Below are 15,873 nucleotides of genomic sequence, written 5' to 3' on the forward strand. Positions count from 1 at the left end.
TTCTTTCTTTGAGCCCTAAAGGGAAATATTGTAGTTTTTGTAACCATTTAACTGTTACTCCAAAGAATCAGATTCTGTGACTACATTTTACAGATTTATGAAGTATATTCAAAAATAGGATGTTTTAAAATCTGCAGTAGGGAACACTGTCAGTCTGTATAGGCTTTAATGTTTGCAAATCAAAGGGATCATCGATCACATCCAGTTTAATTATAAAAACATTTGTTCTTCTACATTAATGCTGTCTTGCTGATTTAAAATTAAATGTTTGCAGCTTCAGTGTGTTCTTATGTTTTGCTATTCCAGAATAACATGTTACAGATAATATACTGCTCTCTTTGGCAAAGTATGAGGAAAAAATCAAGTTACAAATTGTGTTCTGCTTTTCTTTCAGAATTTAAAAGCACATGAGATAAGTTAACTTAACCACTTATTAGTTTTCTCACAGTCTAATGATATTGTGTAGTTCCCCTTACCTTTAATACTTTGTAATAATTTGATCCAGAGATCAAAAATCATGAGTCAGATCCCAAAAAACCCCATGAGATTGGCCCCATAAATCATAAAACATTTTTAAAACATCATCAAGCCATATTTTTAGTCTGTCTTTTGACTTTTTAACTTTCATCTGCTATTCAGTCTGTGTGTGTGTGAGAGATAATTAGGTTGAAAGTCAACCTTTAATGCACACAAACTGCACGCCTGTCCCTGATTTTTCAGATGGAGACTCCACTTACCCTCGCCTCACCCCTAAGACAGGGGGACTGCCATACACTTCCTGTTGCTGTCTTGAGTCCCCCAATCCCCTGTCTTGCTGCCCCGCTTGTAAGGTAATCAAAGTCATCCTCTAGGTGATCAGTTGCTCAGTTACCATCTACCTGGGTGGACCAGTTTTCTTGATAAGGCCACCTTCTTTGTCTAAGTGTGCTTGCATTGGAATAGAAGACTATCAAGATTTAATGACTTTTTTGTGGTTAGCCCTGTGTCACCATCCCTGAGAAGTCCAGTCCAACCTGGAGGTACAAAAACAGAAGGCAGACAAAGCCCAAATTCAAAATAGAGTTTGCAGTCTGACACAACTATATATACAGAAGTCCAGATCATCAAAGGTATTTAGGTTCCCAACTTCCATTTAAATCAATCTATGGAAGTTAGGAGCCATTGATATCAGTGGAAGTTGGGAACCTACATACCTTTGAGAATCTGGGCCACAGTTCATAATGTCAAGCAAAATTCATGAATTGCACATATACTGATTTTCCAAACTGTCACAGAAGAACCCACAGAAGGGGAAAACAGACTGGAAAATCCATAAGATTGTTGCATCGTCTCCTCAGATTTTTCCACCCCACACATCATACCCTTGGAGATATAAAAGCCACATAGACAAAGAAACCACTGAAACTCAACCTCAAACTCTAGTAAATCCCTGGTCAGAGACACAAAGCACATGCCTTTTTCTGCTTCTCGCAGATATCTGCTCTCCCTAGCTAAAAAGCCAGATCACCTGCCAGTTTTGTACACCACCTCCTTTAATAGGAGAGGTTAATGCTCTGGAGGGTGAGTTTATACCTTACTTGTAGCTTTTTTTTCACATTAAACCCAGTTCACAAAGAATCATATTACAGACACTGGCTGCTTCCAAGTTTTGTCCCCAGCTTCAACCAGCATGCCTCACCTCTTTAATTTCCAGCCAAGGAAGAAAAGCACATTCCTGGTTTCCAAGACAAAAAGGATGTTGAAGACCAGTCCTGGACCTCAGGCTCTGAGCACCCCTATCTTTACACAGCAATTCAGGATGGTAAAGAAATCTCCAGGATTTCACAACCCAAGGCAATTGGACTCCCTAATTATCGTCACTCCACATCATCATTCTCAAACTCTGGGCAGTTTGCTGTACATTTGATCACTTCCTACCCACTCAGGGGCCACTCAGCCAAAATAATGTTGGACAACAGAGTGGCCGTATACTATATAAATCATCAAGGAGGAGCAAGATACCAGTGCTTACATGCAGAGTTAATAAAGCTATGGAACTGTTGCATGTCCCAGCACATAGACATCTCAGCAGTTTAACTGATGGGACTACAAAACAGCATGGCAGACTCCCTGTGGAAACACTTTTGCCATGACTGTGAGTGGGAACTCAGCAATCTGCTCTTTCAGATGATTTGTTAGTTTTGGAGCATCCCAGAAATAGCTCTCTTTGCAGTGCCATCCAACACAAAGTGCCAAAAAATGCTTCTGCTCGAGGGGAGATTACAGTCACAACCTGATGGGGGACAGCCTTCTCGTTCCTTGACATCGCACCTTGTGGTATGCTTATCCTCCAACACCATTGATCTTCATGGCTCTGAACAAGGTAAACCAAGAGGGAGCATTAGCTATTCTCATAGCAGCATCAAGATTGAGGCAAGCATGGTTCCCATATCAGTTTTGCCTCTTCATCTTCCTCTGACAGCAGATCTCCTAGCACAAGAATCAAGCACCATAGCCCACCCCAGCTTCTCATCACTGCACCTCAAGGTCAGGCTCCTCAGTGTTTCTCAGATATAGAATTAGACTGTTCTCTTAAAGTTAAGACTGTACTCCTGAGCAATAGAAACATCCACCAGGAGGAAAAACTACCTGCTTTTTTGGAGGCGTTTCCAAGCCTGATGTGCCAATCGATCTATATATCCTTCATGAATCACCTCAGGAACATACTCAATTACCAGTGTTGTCAGAGGTGTTGTCAGATGCTACCGATGTGGTGCTCTGCTCTCTCCAATGTTGGTATCTCTCGGCTGCATGCATTTGTTCCCTCCTGTGCTGCCCCAGCTCTGCAGATAGCTGACACAGCAGACCCGAAGAGAACCTCCAATGACCCCAGAGTCTACTAAGATGCAAGGCACGTCGGCCAGGTTTATTGCCTTATGGACACGATTGCAGTTCTCTGTAGGTTTCTTAGCCTAACTCAGGGCATACTATGAGAAAGTGCCTCTTGACAATGGACTCGGCTCAGTCAGTGGCGGGACTTTCCACTGCCCCCTCTGCCGGACAAAGACATCGCCCCAGGGATGCATTCTTATACACAGGTATAAACAAGTTACACATCACTCCTGACGTATTGAGGTGCAACCCCTTTACGCAGTAAGGTACAACCCCTCTACGTAGTAAGGTGCCGCCTCTCACCTTGTACAGATTGGTTCGATCAAAACAACTCTATCCATCATATTATCCTTTTGCCCCTGTCATTGGGATGGGTCAGTCTCTTCCTTGTTATCTGTGTGGAATGTGCAAGTATGTGAATGTTCTGATCTTTAGTGTTCAGTACCTTTTAGGTACTTATCTTCTTGCAGCATCAGCCCTTTCCTTGCCAGTTTCTGTGAGCAGGGCTGCCTCTGGCTCACAGCTTCATTTTGCTTTATGTTAGCAAAGTCTTGACCATTTCTTTAGTTCAGGCCTTAGGCCTCATACCAGGCCTCTGATACCAAGGATTACATCTTAGGACCTCCTCTTACCACAACCAGCTGAATTAAAAAACACAGAGTTTGTTAATGAGCTCCATTAAGGTGCATCTAGCTGCCATTACTTTCATCCACAGCCTTTTTCATCCACAGGTCAAGGGATTTCTGGTTTTGCACACCCTAACGCGCATAGGTTCCTTAAGAGTTTGTGTAACCTTTTCCCTCACCTCAAGCAGCCTATTCCACCCTGGGACCTTAGCCTAGATCTCAGTGCCTTAAGAAAACCTCTATCTGAACCCCTGGGGAGCTGTTCATTCCTTCATTTATCCTTCAAGAAGTCATTCCTTATAACCATCATTTTGTCCAGGAGAGTGAAAGAACTTGAGGTATTCATGGCTGACCCTCCTTACACAATTTTCTACTATGATAAAGTGACTGTATGTCCCCATCCTCATTTCCTGCCTAAGGTCTCATCAGAATTCCACATCAGTCAAGACATTCAATTGACAGTATTTTACCCCAAGCCTCACTCGTCGAGAAAGGAGGCTCTTCATACCCTGGATGTATGTAGGTCTCTTGACTTCTACCTTGATAGCACTCAGTCTTTTACGGCCTTCCCAGACCTTGTCTCTTTCATAGAAAGAATGATGGAACAGCCTATTTCTACTCAAAATCAGTTTCTAGGTACATTTTAGCTTGTTATGAAGCTTTTGAAATGCATCCCCCACTTAAAGTGATTGCTCATTCCACTAGAGCTCAATCCAACTCCAGAGCCCTTTTCAGAATATACTCATCATGGACACATGCACAGCCACCACCTGGTCATCTGTTCACACGTTTTCCCAGCACTACGCTATCGTACCTGCTTCCAGGGTAGATGTGACCTGTAGCAAAGCTGTTCTTTGATCTACTGAATCTGCCTCCTCTGCTTAGGAGTCTTATGAGGTGGAGCACCCACAGGGACAAAAACTGGAAGAAAAAAGAGATTACTTAACCAGTTCAGTAACTGGAGTTCTTTAAGATGTTTTGTCCCTATGGGTGCTTCTCATCTGCTCCTCTTCCCCTCTGCTGCAGAGTCTTATTTCTGGGCTTCATGGATGAGAAGAAACTTGAGCAGCAGTGGGTCTGCCCATCCCTATATACCCTCACACTGGAGCATGAGGATATGCAGGGGGTAGACATGAACTTTTGGGCACTGCTGACAAAAAATCTTCGCACATCCTGAGGTGTAGGTCCCACAGGGACAAAACATCTCAAAGAACTCCAGTTACTGTACAGGTAAGTAACCTCTTTTTTAATATGTGTAGCTGACTGTCAGTGTGTAAAATACCTGTGTCATCAGACACACACATCTGTAAATAAATTCATAATTACACATCCAGCTGTTTGTTTTCCTGTATTTTAAATCTTGATGTAATAGGCGTTCATAAATACGTATAATACAAAATCATGAAGGGATTCAGAAATCCACCAAAATTTTTCTAAGTTTCTTTTTCCTAGAAGTAAGTGCTATGTTACATTGTATATCATCGTTTTACTATTACCTTTAATAGTGCCATACTTCATGTGTCTCTGGAATGCATTTCTCTTTTCCGTATAGTTAGAATACATAGCACGGATTTCCAGTATCTTATCGTCATCCTGCGCAGCATACACAGCACGCCTCCCACTGTTACTAAATAATAGTATATTTATGTGAACAAGTGAGCACTGAAGTGTTGCTTTATGAGATCCTTGATGAGGATTAATTGCAGTTCTGCACAGAAAACCGAAGAATGAGACATTTATGCAGATTGCACCTTCCTCTGATGCTTAATGATTTAAAACAAATTGCGACAAAACGCCTCCTTTGTTGCTTAAACATTTATGGTTTGTAATTCCTTACTATTGTTTTTTTACAGGTGATTATCCTGCTCCTAGAGCTGTTCTAACTGGTCATGACCATGAAGTTGTCTGTGTATCGGTCTGTGCAGAGCTGGGACTTGTTATCAGTGGTGCTAAAGGTCAGAAGTCATTTTACAGTTTGTTTTAAAAATTTCAAAGTCTCCTTCAGTGAGTGTTTTTCAGTGTACCCTTGAGCCAAGTGCAATTTAATTATCCTAAGTCTCCTCAACCAAGACATATTTTAATTCTGATAGTCTCAGCAGTTGCCAACTCTGAACATAATATTTTCTATTGATACATATGACACTTAGGTCTGGTCTACACTATGACTTTAGGTTAAATTTAGCACTGTTACCTTGATTTAACACTGGACCCGTCCACAGAACAAAGGCCTCCCCCTTTTTTTTTTGACTTAAAGGGCTCTTTAAATCGATTTCTTTACTCACCTCCAACGAGGGGATTAGCACTGAAATTGGCCTTGGCGAGTCGAACTTGAGATAGTGTGGACACAATTCGAGCTATCCCAGAGTGCTCCATTGTGACCACTCTGCACAGTACTCTCAACTCAGATGCACCGGCTAGGTAGACAGGAAAAGGCCCACGAACTTTTGAATTTCATTTCCTGTTTGGCCAGCGTGTTTGTAGAGCTCTTGCAGCACTCATCAGTATGATGTGCACATTGTCAGGGCACATTGTTCAGCCTGTACTTTGTGAGAAGTCTATGACCATGTCCCTCTCGTCACCGCGCTGCCGTCGCCTCCTCACCTAGTTTTGCGCAAAACAATTGCCTGCCATTGCTCTGACGGAGGGAGGGATGACTGATGACATGGCTTACTGGGAATTAAAATCAACAAAAGGGGTGGCTTTGCATCAAGGAGAAACACATATAACTGTCCACAGAATGGCCCCCTCAAGGACTGAACTGAAAACCCTGGGTTTAACAGGCCATTGATTTCACAAAACAAATTGGGTCAATTTCTTGTTTTGATCCATCTATCTTTTACATCTTAGGCTGGCAGCAGATGGTGCACTACGACTGCAAGCCATCGTCATCTCCTGAGTGCTCGGCAGAAGATGCTGCATTACGATTGCTAGCCATCATCATCTCCTGGCTGCTCCCCAGAAGACGGTACAATAGGACAGCTAGTCATTGTCATCTCCTGGGTGCTCGGCAGAAGATGGGAATGACCTGGCTGAGTCACCCCCATGTCTGCCGAGGCACCCCTGACCGATCTCACTGAGGTCGGCTAAAAGAGCACCCAGGAATATGACAACTATGGCTACCAATCATAATACACCATCTGCTGTCAAAAGGCAATGAGGTGCTGCTGTGTAGCAATGCAGGTCCACGTCTGCCAGCGCCCAGGAGACGTACGGTGATGGTGAGCTGAGCAGGCTCCATGCTTGCCGTGGTATGGCGTCTGCTCAGGTCACCCAGGAAAAAAGGCACAAAATGATTGTCTGCCATTGCTTTAACAGGGGGGCGGGGTGGGGCTGACGACATGTACCCAGAATCACCCGCAACACTGTTTTTGCCCCATCAAGCATTGGGATCTCAACCCAGAATCCTGAATCACATGATTTCCTTTATTTCTTCTTCTGTCCCTGGTGGTTCATGTGGGCCAAGGAAACAGCCAGTTTGTCAGTCTGTTTAAATATTAATATATTGCTCTTTTCTTTTGAGTAATCTAGTTTTCAATTGTTCTAAAACTGGCTCCATCTGCGTCTTGCAACTTTCCTGCATTTCTTTTACTGTTTCTGAAGTTGACAAACAGCAGTTTGAGACTATTATTTTTTCTATTGAGGTAGTGTCTAATGGCCTGTAAGGATTGGACTTTCATTGTGTTAGACCCTATACAAAAATCTAGGAAAACATAGTCCCTTTCCCAAAGAATTCACAAACTCGGTCCCAGATTCTGCAACTGGATCTAAATGGGCAGACCCATGCGCCCATGTGTTGAAGCTCACTGAAGTTAGTGGAGCTCTAAGCAGGTGCATGAATCCAGCTGCTGTATCAGGGCCCAAGTTCTTTAAGAGAAAGATTGTGCTGCTTTTAAGGAGTTTGGCTTGTTACACTTGTCACAGAAGAGACTATTTCTCTTCGCACAGAAGCTATATCTAGGTTCCCAAAGAGATTTCCACCACCTCACTTGGAAAAAAAAAATGCTTAAATGGAAATTGATGAGCCCAGTACTTAAAAAGTATGTTCTTGCTTTTATACTTCTTTTTTGTTACCAACAACACTAAAAAATGGCATACAAATTAAATCAAATTTACCTGAAGAAAATGCATATTTACTGCACACCATTAAAAATTCTTTAGAAAATACCATCTACCACAATCACTAGGGAGTCACAAATGTTGACTTTTTAATTACATCCACTTTAGTAATAATTCAGTATTAAAATCTGTGCATGTTATACATCCATTCGGGGAGGAGACCTACAGGAACTGCCAGTTACTGCAGGAGGAACACGTGATGACGTGGCTACCTTGTCCCCAGGGAGCCTTCTCTACCTTACACTGATAGGGCCCCATCTGTTTGGCTGTTTGATGGGGGTGGGATGGAATGAGTTCACATTAACAAGATGGAATGCAGCTTGACAGACTTCTGAACAGTTAGGAGGAAGCAGGAAGGAGTTTGCAAAGATTAATTATTAGAAAAAGGTTAAAAATACAATTGAAAGTATTTAACGTAAAATAAATTTAAAAAAATAGCACTCTGCTGATAAGCTGTATCCTTTTCCTCCATCTGCTGCCACCTGCTTTGTTGTTGCTGTAGTAGACTGTAATCTTTTTAGGTCAAGGACTATGTTTTCCTGTGTCTGGACATATTGTCTGTATGCATACTGCATATAGTTTGTGACATGAGCATCTGTATAATATATTTTATTGTTTTCAATGTACAGAAGGTCCTTGTCTGGTACACACAATCACTGGAGATTTGCTGAGAGCACTTGAAGGAACTGAAAACTGCTTGTACCCTCGCTTAATTTCAGTATCTAGTGAAGGCCACTGCATCATATACTATGAGAGAGGACGGTTCAGCAATTTCAGCATTAATGGCAAACTCTTAGCTCAGATGGAGATCAATGACTCAACCAGGGTAAATCTAAATGCAAACAGCCGTTTGACACTGCACTCCTTTTTTAAAATAAATGGAATGTATTTGCAATGTTACTTAGAGAAAATACAGAGGTGAAAGTGGGCCAGTTTGGGCCGGTATAGCATACCAGTAAGAAATGGCCACTGGTACCGGCCTGTACACAGCCCACGTTAAAGCACCAAGGGGTAGGCACCCTACCAGCAGGGCTGCCAACAGGGGAGCACAACAGGGCAGCTGCCCTAGGGCCTGGCGATTTAAAAGGGTTCGGGGCTCCTGATTGCTGCTACCCCTGCAGCGGCCAGAGCCCTAGGCCCTTTAAATTGCGACCAGAGCCCCAGTCAGTGCAGACCGGGCAACATGGAAGGGCAGGCTGGGCAAGGCTGACCCCAACCCTACCCCTTCTGCTCAAGAGCCCCATATCAGTAAGTCTTTTATCTTACTTTCACCCCTGAGAAAATAACACACATGAAATTGCTGTTCTCAGAAAATGTAATGTTCAAATAGAAATTCTTTTATGTCCATCTCAAGTCAGCAGTGAACTCGTCCTTTTTCAAAAGAAGTAAGAACAAATTGTTTGATACAAGATGATTCCTGGAATTTAAGTTCAGACATAAATTTCAGTGAGAAATATGTCTTTAAAACAAAATTGTTTGAAATTAATTCCTTCTTTACTTATTAGCAAAGACATGAATTAAGGCCCTGTTCTATCAGTAGCACTTGAAGCAGTGTAAGGAATGCAGATCCCTGCTCTGCCTTAGGTGTTAGTGATGGCATCAAATACTGCAGGGCAAACAGGTTTTGCACGCTGAACTTAAGTCTTGGCACTGAAAAGCTTTGTAGGTCACAGGTGAAATTTATTTATTTGTCATTTTAAAGGTACGCAGGTAATTTAATGACGAATTGGGGGCCCTAAACAGTTTTTGTTGTTTTTAAGTATTTCTCTTCACCTTTAAATGTGGCCAGAAACATAAACATACACTTAGTTAGTGAAAGCTATTTGTGGGGCTGTTTGTCAGTTTTCCCCAATATTAACTGAAATTACTGGTTTTGTTTGTCTTTCTGAAGGCCATCCTCCTGAGCAGTGATGGACAGAACCTGGTGACTGGCGGGGACAATGGAGTAGTGGAAGTGTGGCAGGCTTGTGATTTTAAACAGCTCTATATTTACCCTGGCTGTGATGCTGGCATTAGAGCAATGGACTTGTCTCATGATCAGAGGTGAGTTGCTGCATTAGAATTAAAATCATCGGGTAAATATTAAACAAAACAATTAAATACTGTTTCTTTGATGTTAGCATGTCGGACTACTGTTATACTTAATTTAAAATATGTGGTACAACTATGCTCTCAGTTATTTCCTGTTGATCTTGCTGAATTGACATTTTAGGCTCTGATCCTATAGGCACTTATACATCTGCTTAATTTTAAGCAGACACATAGTCGCATGCACCATTTCCTCACTTAGTGTAAATCAGGAAATTACATTGACTTCATCTGAGATCATCACTGATTTATAGCAGCTAAGGATCTGGCTTGATTGCATATGCATAAGTGTTTGCAGGATCAGGGCCTGAGTGAGTATTGTATTATCACTGGCCAATGCAGGGATGTATGAACCTGATCTCCTATATTAGTGTGTTTACAATGTAAGTCTTAATGATGTATTTATACTGGGTTGTGAGTGGGTTTAGTTTTTGCATCATTTGCCACTGTGGTGTTTGTCAGCAAAACTCACTCTCATGAAATGTGAAGGATACATAGATTTTAAAAAAATCCTATAGTATTCATGTCAGCTTCTTTTTCTTACACTTTTTAGAATTTTTATACTATGTGCCACTGTTCGATGCAGCACCAAAAATATCCATACATCAATTTATTTGTGGATCATTTGATGATCTGAAATAAGATTTCTGTCTCAGCCAAATCAAAACTAACTTACAAAATGAGGTTTATTTACTCTTGGAATTCTACCATTTTATGTTACAGTGCTGTACAGCGTTCTATAGCTTCTTGTTTACAATAAGCAAATATAGCAGATTCTTTTTACTAGACTAATTTCTATATCTTCTGATTCTAAAGCTGGGTTCTGAAACCCCACTTCAGCAATGCACATAAGCATAGGCTTACTTTCAGCACACAATTATTCTCATTTAAGTGGGGACAGATAGAATGCATTTTGTATTGTTTGGTATCAGCAATTGGTTGACATCCAAGATCCAGTTGTAGGAGGCAGATAAGAAAAACTCAGACTCACAATTAAAGGCATCAGTTGTAACTAGAAACTCATCACAATTATTTCTGCTAAAGAAACTAGGAGTATATTCAGTGTGAAACTTTTTAAGAACACCTAATTAGTGCAGTATGCATTTATATGTAACTGTCAAAGAAAAGCCCCTGTTCTATTGCTATTTTTAATATTCAGCGCAACCTGCAGTTTTTGAAAGTTAAAAGATGACTAATATATGGGTAAAAAATGTAACAAGTACAGTATCTATCTTTTTACCTTTTTCAGAACTCTGATTACTGGCATGGCTTCTGGTAGCATTGTAGCTTTTAACATAGATTTTAATCGGTGGCATTATGAGCATCAGAATAGATACTGAAGCTGAATGAAGAACTGAAAGCCAAGGTAAAGCTGAGAGCACAAGTGCTACAATGAGAAGCGTAATCTCTGGTGGAAAAACACGTCTGCATTGACCTCCGTTGTACATTCCATTACACCCAGCAATAGCTGTACATTGTAGTCAGCAACCATTTTATTTTGTGTGTTTTTTCACAACTGAACACCAGCTGCTGAAAAGCAAGCTTGTATCATGTAAATTATATGAATTAGGAGATGTTTTGGTAATTATTTCATATATCTTTGTTTATTGAGAAAAGGTAGTAGGATGCGCCACAAGAGACTTTCGAAAATTCTGAGGAACCTTGTGTCCAGTTGTTATGATGTTTAGTCTGTGAATCTAACATGCATCCCATTTCCAGTCTCTTTTCAAGCTGAGAAAAAAATATGTTTGATACTTTGTACATCAGATGCACATCTTAACTTTGAAGGGATACTTTTGTAAAAGTAAAACCTTGTATAAAGAACAAAAATGTTTCTTAATTTTATTGTGGAGTTACAACTTGCATGTACTTTAAACCTGATGTCTTGATGGAACAGGGGTATTCACACAAATCAAACTGGAGATCTATCTAAGGGTGCAGCTTGCATTAAAGGGTTGAATTTGGGTGCAATCAGTAATTTTGACATTTTCACCAAAATATGTTTTTCACTTTCTAAATCTAAACTCATTCTCTTCCAAGTGGAGTTTTGCTCATGAAGCATTTGGATAAGAAGCCATCATTTGCCATACTTATACAATGAAAGTTAAATTCTTCCCTTTTAAACTTATAGACAAGTCAGAAAGGGAGCATAGTGGAAAGGTTCTGATTTTCATTATATCATCAAGAATCTGGTAATGCTTTATAGTGCTTAGTGACTCCCAACATGGCAAGAGTGCTATACTTCTGAATTCATCACATTTGGCATATGGTCCACTGAGGGAAGAGAGCCTCAGTTACATTTTTCTTATTTTTCCTCTGAATAGCTTGGTTTGTTTAACAACCTTAGCTTTTATTGCAAAGATAAGTTATTCTTTTAGGTTCTTCTGAAAATCTCACCGGAAGTGACATTCTCAGCATAAGGCACTTCATGTTTTACAATACTGTAATGATGACTATCAAAATAATTTTCCACACATTGTACTGATCAAATTACACACCCAGGGGTATATACACTTTACTTCATGTTTCTTCTTTGTATATTTGGTGACTGTATTGTCATAGATGTACATATTGTGTCGGTAGGGCTATGAGGCATGTAACAGGAATGTAATTTTCTCAGAATTTACACTCACTTGCAGTCATTTATTTAAAATGATACTGGATTCTTTGTATTGGCACTTTGCACCAGAAACATATCATTATTTATTGATGTGATTACTTATTTGTTATCCACCTTGTATTAGTAAGTTTTAGCACTGAATTCCTTCTTCATTGTTGTTTGTATTTAAAATATTCTGAAATCATGGGGAACCAATGTAATGATTAAGTTATTCATGACCAGTCTGTAAGCAATATCTTGAGTTTATAGCTTAGAATTGGGAGAATACTGAACATCTGGAAGACAAGTTCATTTCATCTTGAGATCATGGTGAAATATTTTGGATATATAAATTCCTTAAGCTATTGTAACCATGTTTTATTGCAAAGATGTAAAATATGCCAGATGTGTGTGAGTTGGAAATCCAAAAAAGAAAAATAAAATATGCAAAGAATTCAGTGATTGTTTTTTATTTCATTGAACTTTTCATCAAAACATCCACATCGTCACTGGAAATAAATAATAGTTTTAAGAAATGTTCTCTATTATAATCAGTGTCTATAAAAATGGATATCTTGGAGGTTGTGGTCTCAGTCTCTGAAGGGAATGAAGAACTCTAGATACACAGTTTGAGTCCTAATCCTTTAAACTACCAACACATAAAGAGAAAATACTAAAGTTGTTCTGAACAGCAAAAAGAAGAAATAGAAAAGTTTGAAGAAAGTAAACTTATGATTTAAAAATTTGCCTATGGCTGCAGTCAGGGCCGACTCCAGGCCACAGCGCACCAAGCGTGTGCTTGGGGCGGCACGCTGCGGGGGGTGCTCTGCCGCTGCTGGGAGGGCGGCAGGCGGCTCCAGTGGAGCTGCCGCAGGCGTGGCTGCGGATGGTCCGCTGCTCCCGCGGCTCTGGTGGACCTCCCGCAGACACACCTGCGGCAGCTCCACCGGAGCCGCAGGACCATCGGACCCTCCACAGAAATACCTGCGGCAGGTCCACCAGAGCCGCGGGACCAGCTGACCATCCGCAGAAACGCCTGTGGGAGGTCCACCGCAGCCGCAGGGCCAGCCAGCGGCAGAGCGCCCCCCGCGGCATTCCACCGTGCTTGGGGTGGCGAAATTTCTAGAGCCAGCCCTGGCTGCAGTCCTGTCATTTGGATCCTTGTGAGCAGATAGCATGCATTTCAATGGACCTCTGTTCAGGTTGAAGGTCTGATTGAAGCCATTTTGGCATCTCTTAATACCTGACACTTAGCACAAAAACAATAGACAACTGTAATAGAAATATCTGGCAAGCAATTATCTATCTCAGTGGTTCTCAAACTGTGGGTCAGGACCCCAAAATGGGTCACAACCCCGGGTTGCCAGGGCCAGCATTAGACTTGCTGGGACCCAGAGCGGAAACTGAAGCTCGAGCTCTAGCCCCACCTGGGGCAGTGGGGCTCAGGCTGCAGCCCTCCTTTCCACACACCCAGGGCAGGGGGGCTTGGGCTGCAGCTCCCTTTCCCCCCACCTGGTGGGGAGGGACTTAGGCTCTGACACCCCGCCATCCAGGGGTCATGTAGTAACTTTACTGTCAGAAAGAGGGTCCCGGTGCAATGAAGTATGAGAATCCCTGATCTACCTAAACTAGAGTCATGTCAAAAATCTTATTAAAATATAGTACACATTTGTGGTAATTGTCTTCCTTTATCAACCCTTTGAAAAGCTGGTAGGCCTTTCTGAGGCTGGATTTTTTTATTTATTTATTTTTTTTAGTCTGGTAACCTTCTGGTTACATGAACACAAAAAAGTACCCAGAATCACAGCCTCAGCATTCCAGCAAGTAAAGAAAGTCAACTTCTATTTTGTTTATTAAGAAGAGTCCTTAAAAATATACTGTAGTTTTACAGCTACTTGACATTCTGCTTTAATGATTTCCTATGAATGTTGTTACATGAAGACTGTCCGCATTAGATTAGGTGAGATTTATTTGGAAAAAAAAAATCATTTTCATGGTCAGAGAGTTAACTGTGTGTCATTAGGAGGAAAGTGATAAAACAACAGACTATTTAACAATAATTCTTACTGTTACAGCAGTGCCTAGAAACCCTACTGTGCTGTGCTCCGTTCAAATACAGAATGAAAGTTCCCGTCCTGAAAAACCATCCAAATGAGCCCAGACACAAGTGGGTTTCACAAAAGGTGGAAGAAGGGGGAAAGGGTAATACTAACAAAATTATGAGGTTACAGGATTTCTGGTTCAACGTGTTGTGTAGTTTTGTTTCTTAACTTTTATATATTATTTTTTTTAAAAGTCTTCCTTTATCACTGATGATTTCCCCTGCTCCTGCTGCTTTGTTTTTTTTAATACACGCCCACATTTTATATCGTGTAACCCTTCTGCCAGGTGGTGTTGGCAACAACAAGAGCCAGGTTCTCTATTTAGGGGTTCCTCTTAACAATACAACACAAAACCAGCTTAGAGGCCATTCTTCCTCACTCACAAGAAGTGATTCTGTGAATAACAAAAAAAAAAAAAGGTTCTATTAAAAGGGAAAGGGAGCCCATCATTAATTTGTGAAAACATCACAATCACTATTTCAAAGCATGTAGCCATAAGCAAACATCCATCTCACAGTACTTTGCTGCCTCACTTTCCCACACTGCAGCGTAAAAGTCCAATGTCTGAATGTCCCTTTAACACACCACTCCCCTTTCCCTCTACTGCACCCCACTCAGTTTGTTGTCCTTGGTCAGCAAGGACCCAGAATTCAGAGGTGAGTTCATGTGGATTCACCTCCCAGCTGTGAAAAGTGGGACGGGCACATCATGCAATGTGTCTGCTGCTGCCACTGCCTTGGCAACTGGCTCACTGTTGCTATCTCTGCTGCTGTAATCACTGCTGCTACTTGCCACTCTCTGCCACTTCTGCAATGCTTCACTCTGAGTATCCACCTCTTAGCTCAGCTCTTTGTGATTTCACTGAGTAGGCAGGGCCGGTGCAAGGATGTTTCACGCTCTAGGCGAAACTTCCACCTTGTGCCCTTCCCTCCCCCCCCGCACCTCTACCCTGAAGCACCACCCCCCCGTGGCAACTCATACAAGAAGGATAACATTTAATTACTCCTGCATTCAATATTAATTGAATTGGAACCCAAAACTAGCCAAAATTGATCACTTTTGCAAAGCAGTTCTGTCTGCTGAACACCTAGGTAGAGTAGGTCTGTCTATGCAAATAGTCTGCTCCTGACATCTTTTCCCCTGGTTCATCATGAGATGTCAGGGGAGAGCTCATTCAGACACTGGCTTACAATGACATTACACCACTGCCTCATAAAACACAAACAGATCCCCACTTTTTCTCACCAATGCCTTTCCTTGGGTTCACAGGCCAAATCTTCCCTATTCCATTAGGAAAGTCTTACTTTTCATTTAATAAAAAGAGGTGTTATTACATTACTGAGGGGCCTAAATAGCTGGCCAATCATAGCTGCTCCCTGGAAGATGAGGAGGCTTTGGTTCTTCAAGTGATTGTGCATGTCCATACCATTGTAGGTGTGTGCATGCTTCATGCACAATTGTCAGAGCTTTT

The 15,873-nt window shown here is 41.4% G+C and overlaps 1 protein-coding gene across 1 annotated transcript in view; it reads left to right on the plus strand.

The window, feature by feature from the left end:
- NBEA (neurobeachin) overlaps positions 1 to 12,758 on the plus strand; it is an 853,790-nt gene extending 841,032 nt beyond the window's left edge. Inside the window, 4 exon segments of the mRNA XM_030563353.1 lie at positions 5,351 to 5,452; positions 8,243 to 8,439; positions 9,505 to 9,656; positions 10,951 to 12,758. Of these exon segments, the coding sequence (XP_030419213.1) occupies positions 5,351 to 5,452; positions 8,243 to 8,439; positions 9,505 to 9,656; positions 10,951 to 11,041 (542 nt within the window). The 3' untranslated portion in view covers positions 11,042 to 12,758.
- The last annotated feature ends 3,115 nt before the right edge of the window (positions 12,759 to 15,873 follow it).

Source organism: Gopherus evgoodei, chromosome 1 (genome assembly GCF_007399415.2).
Source record: "Gopherus evgoodei ecotype Sinaloan lineage chromosome 1, rGopEvg1_v1.p, whole genome shotgun sequence".
Taxonomy (NCBI): Eukaryota; Metazoa; Chordata; order Testudines; family Testudinidae; genus Gopherus; species Gopherus evgoodei.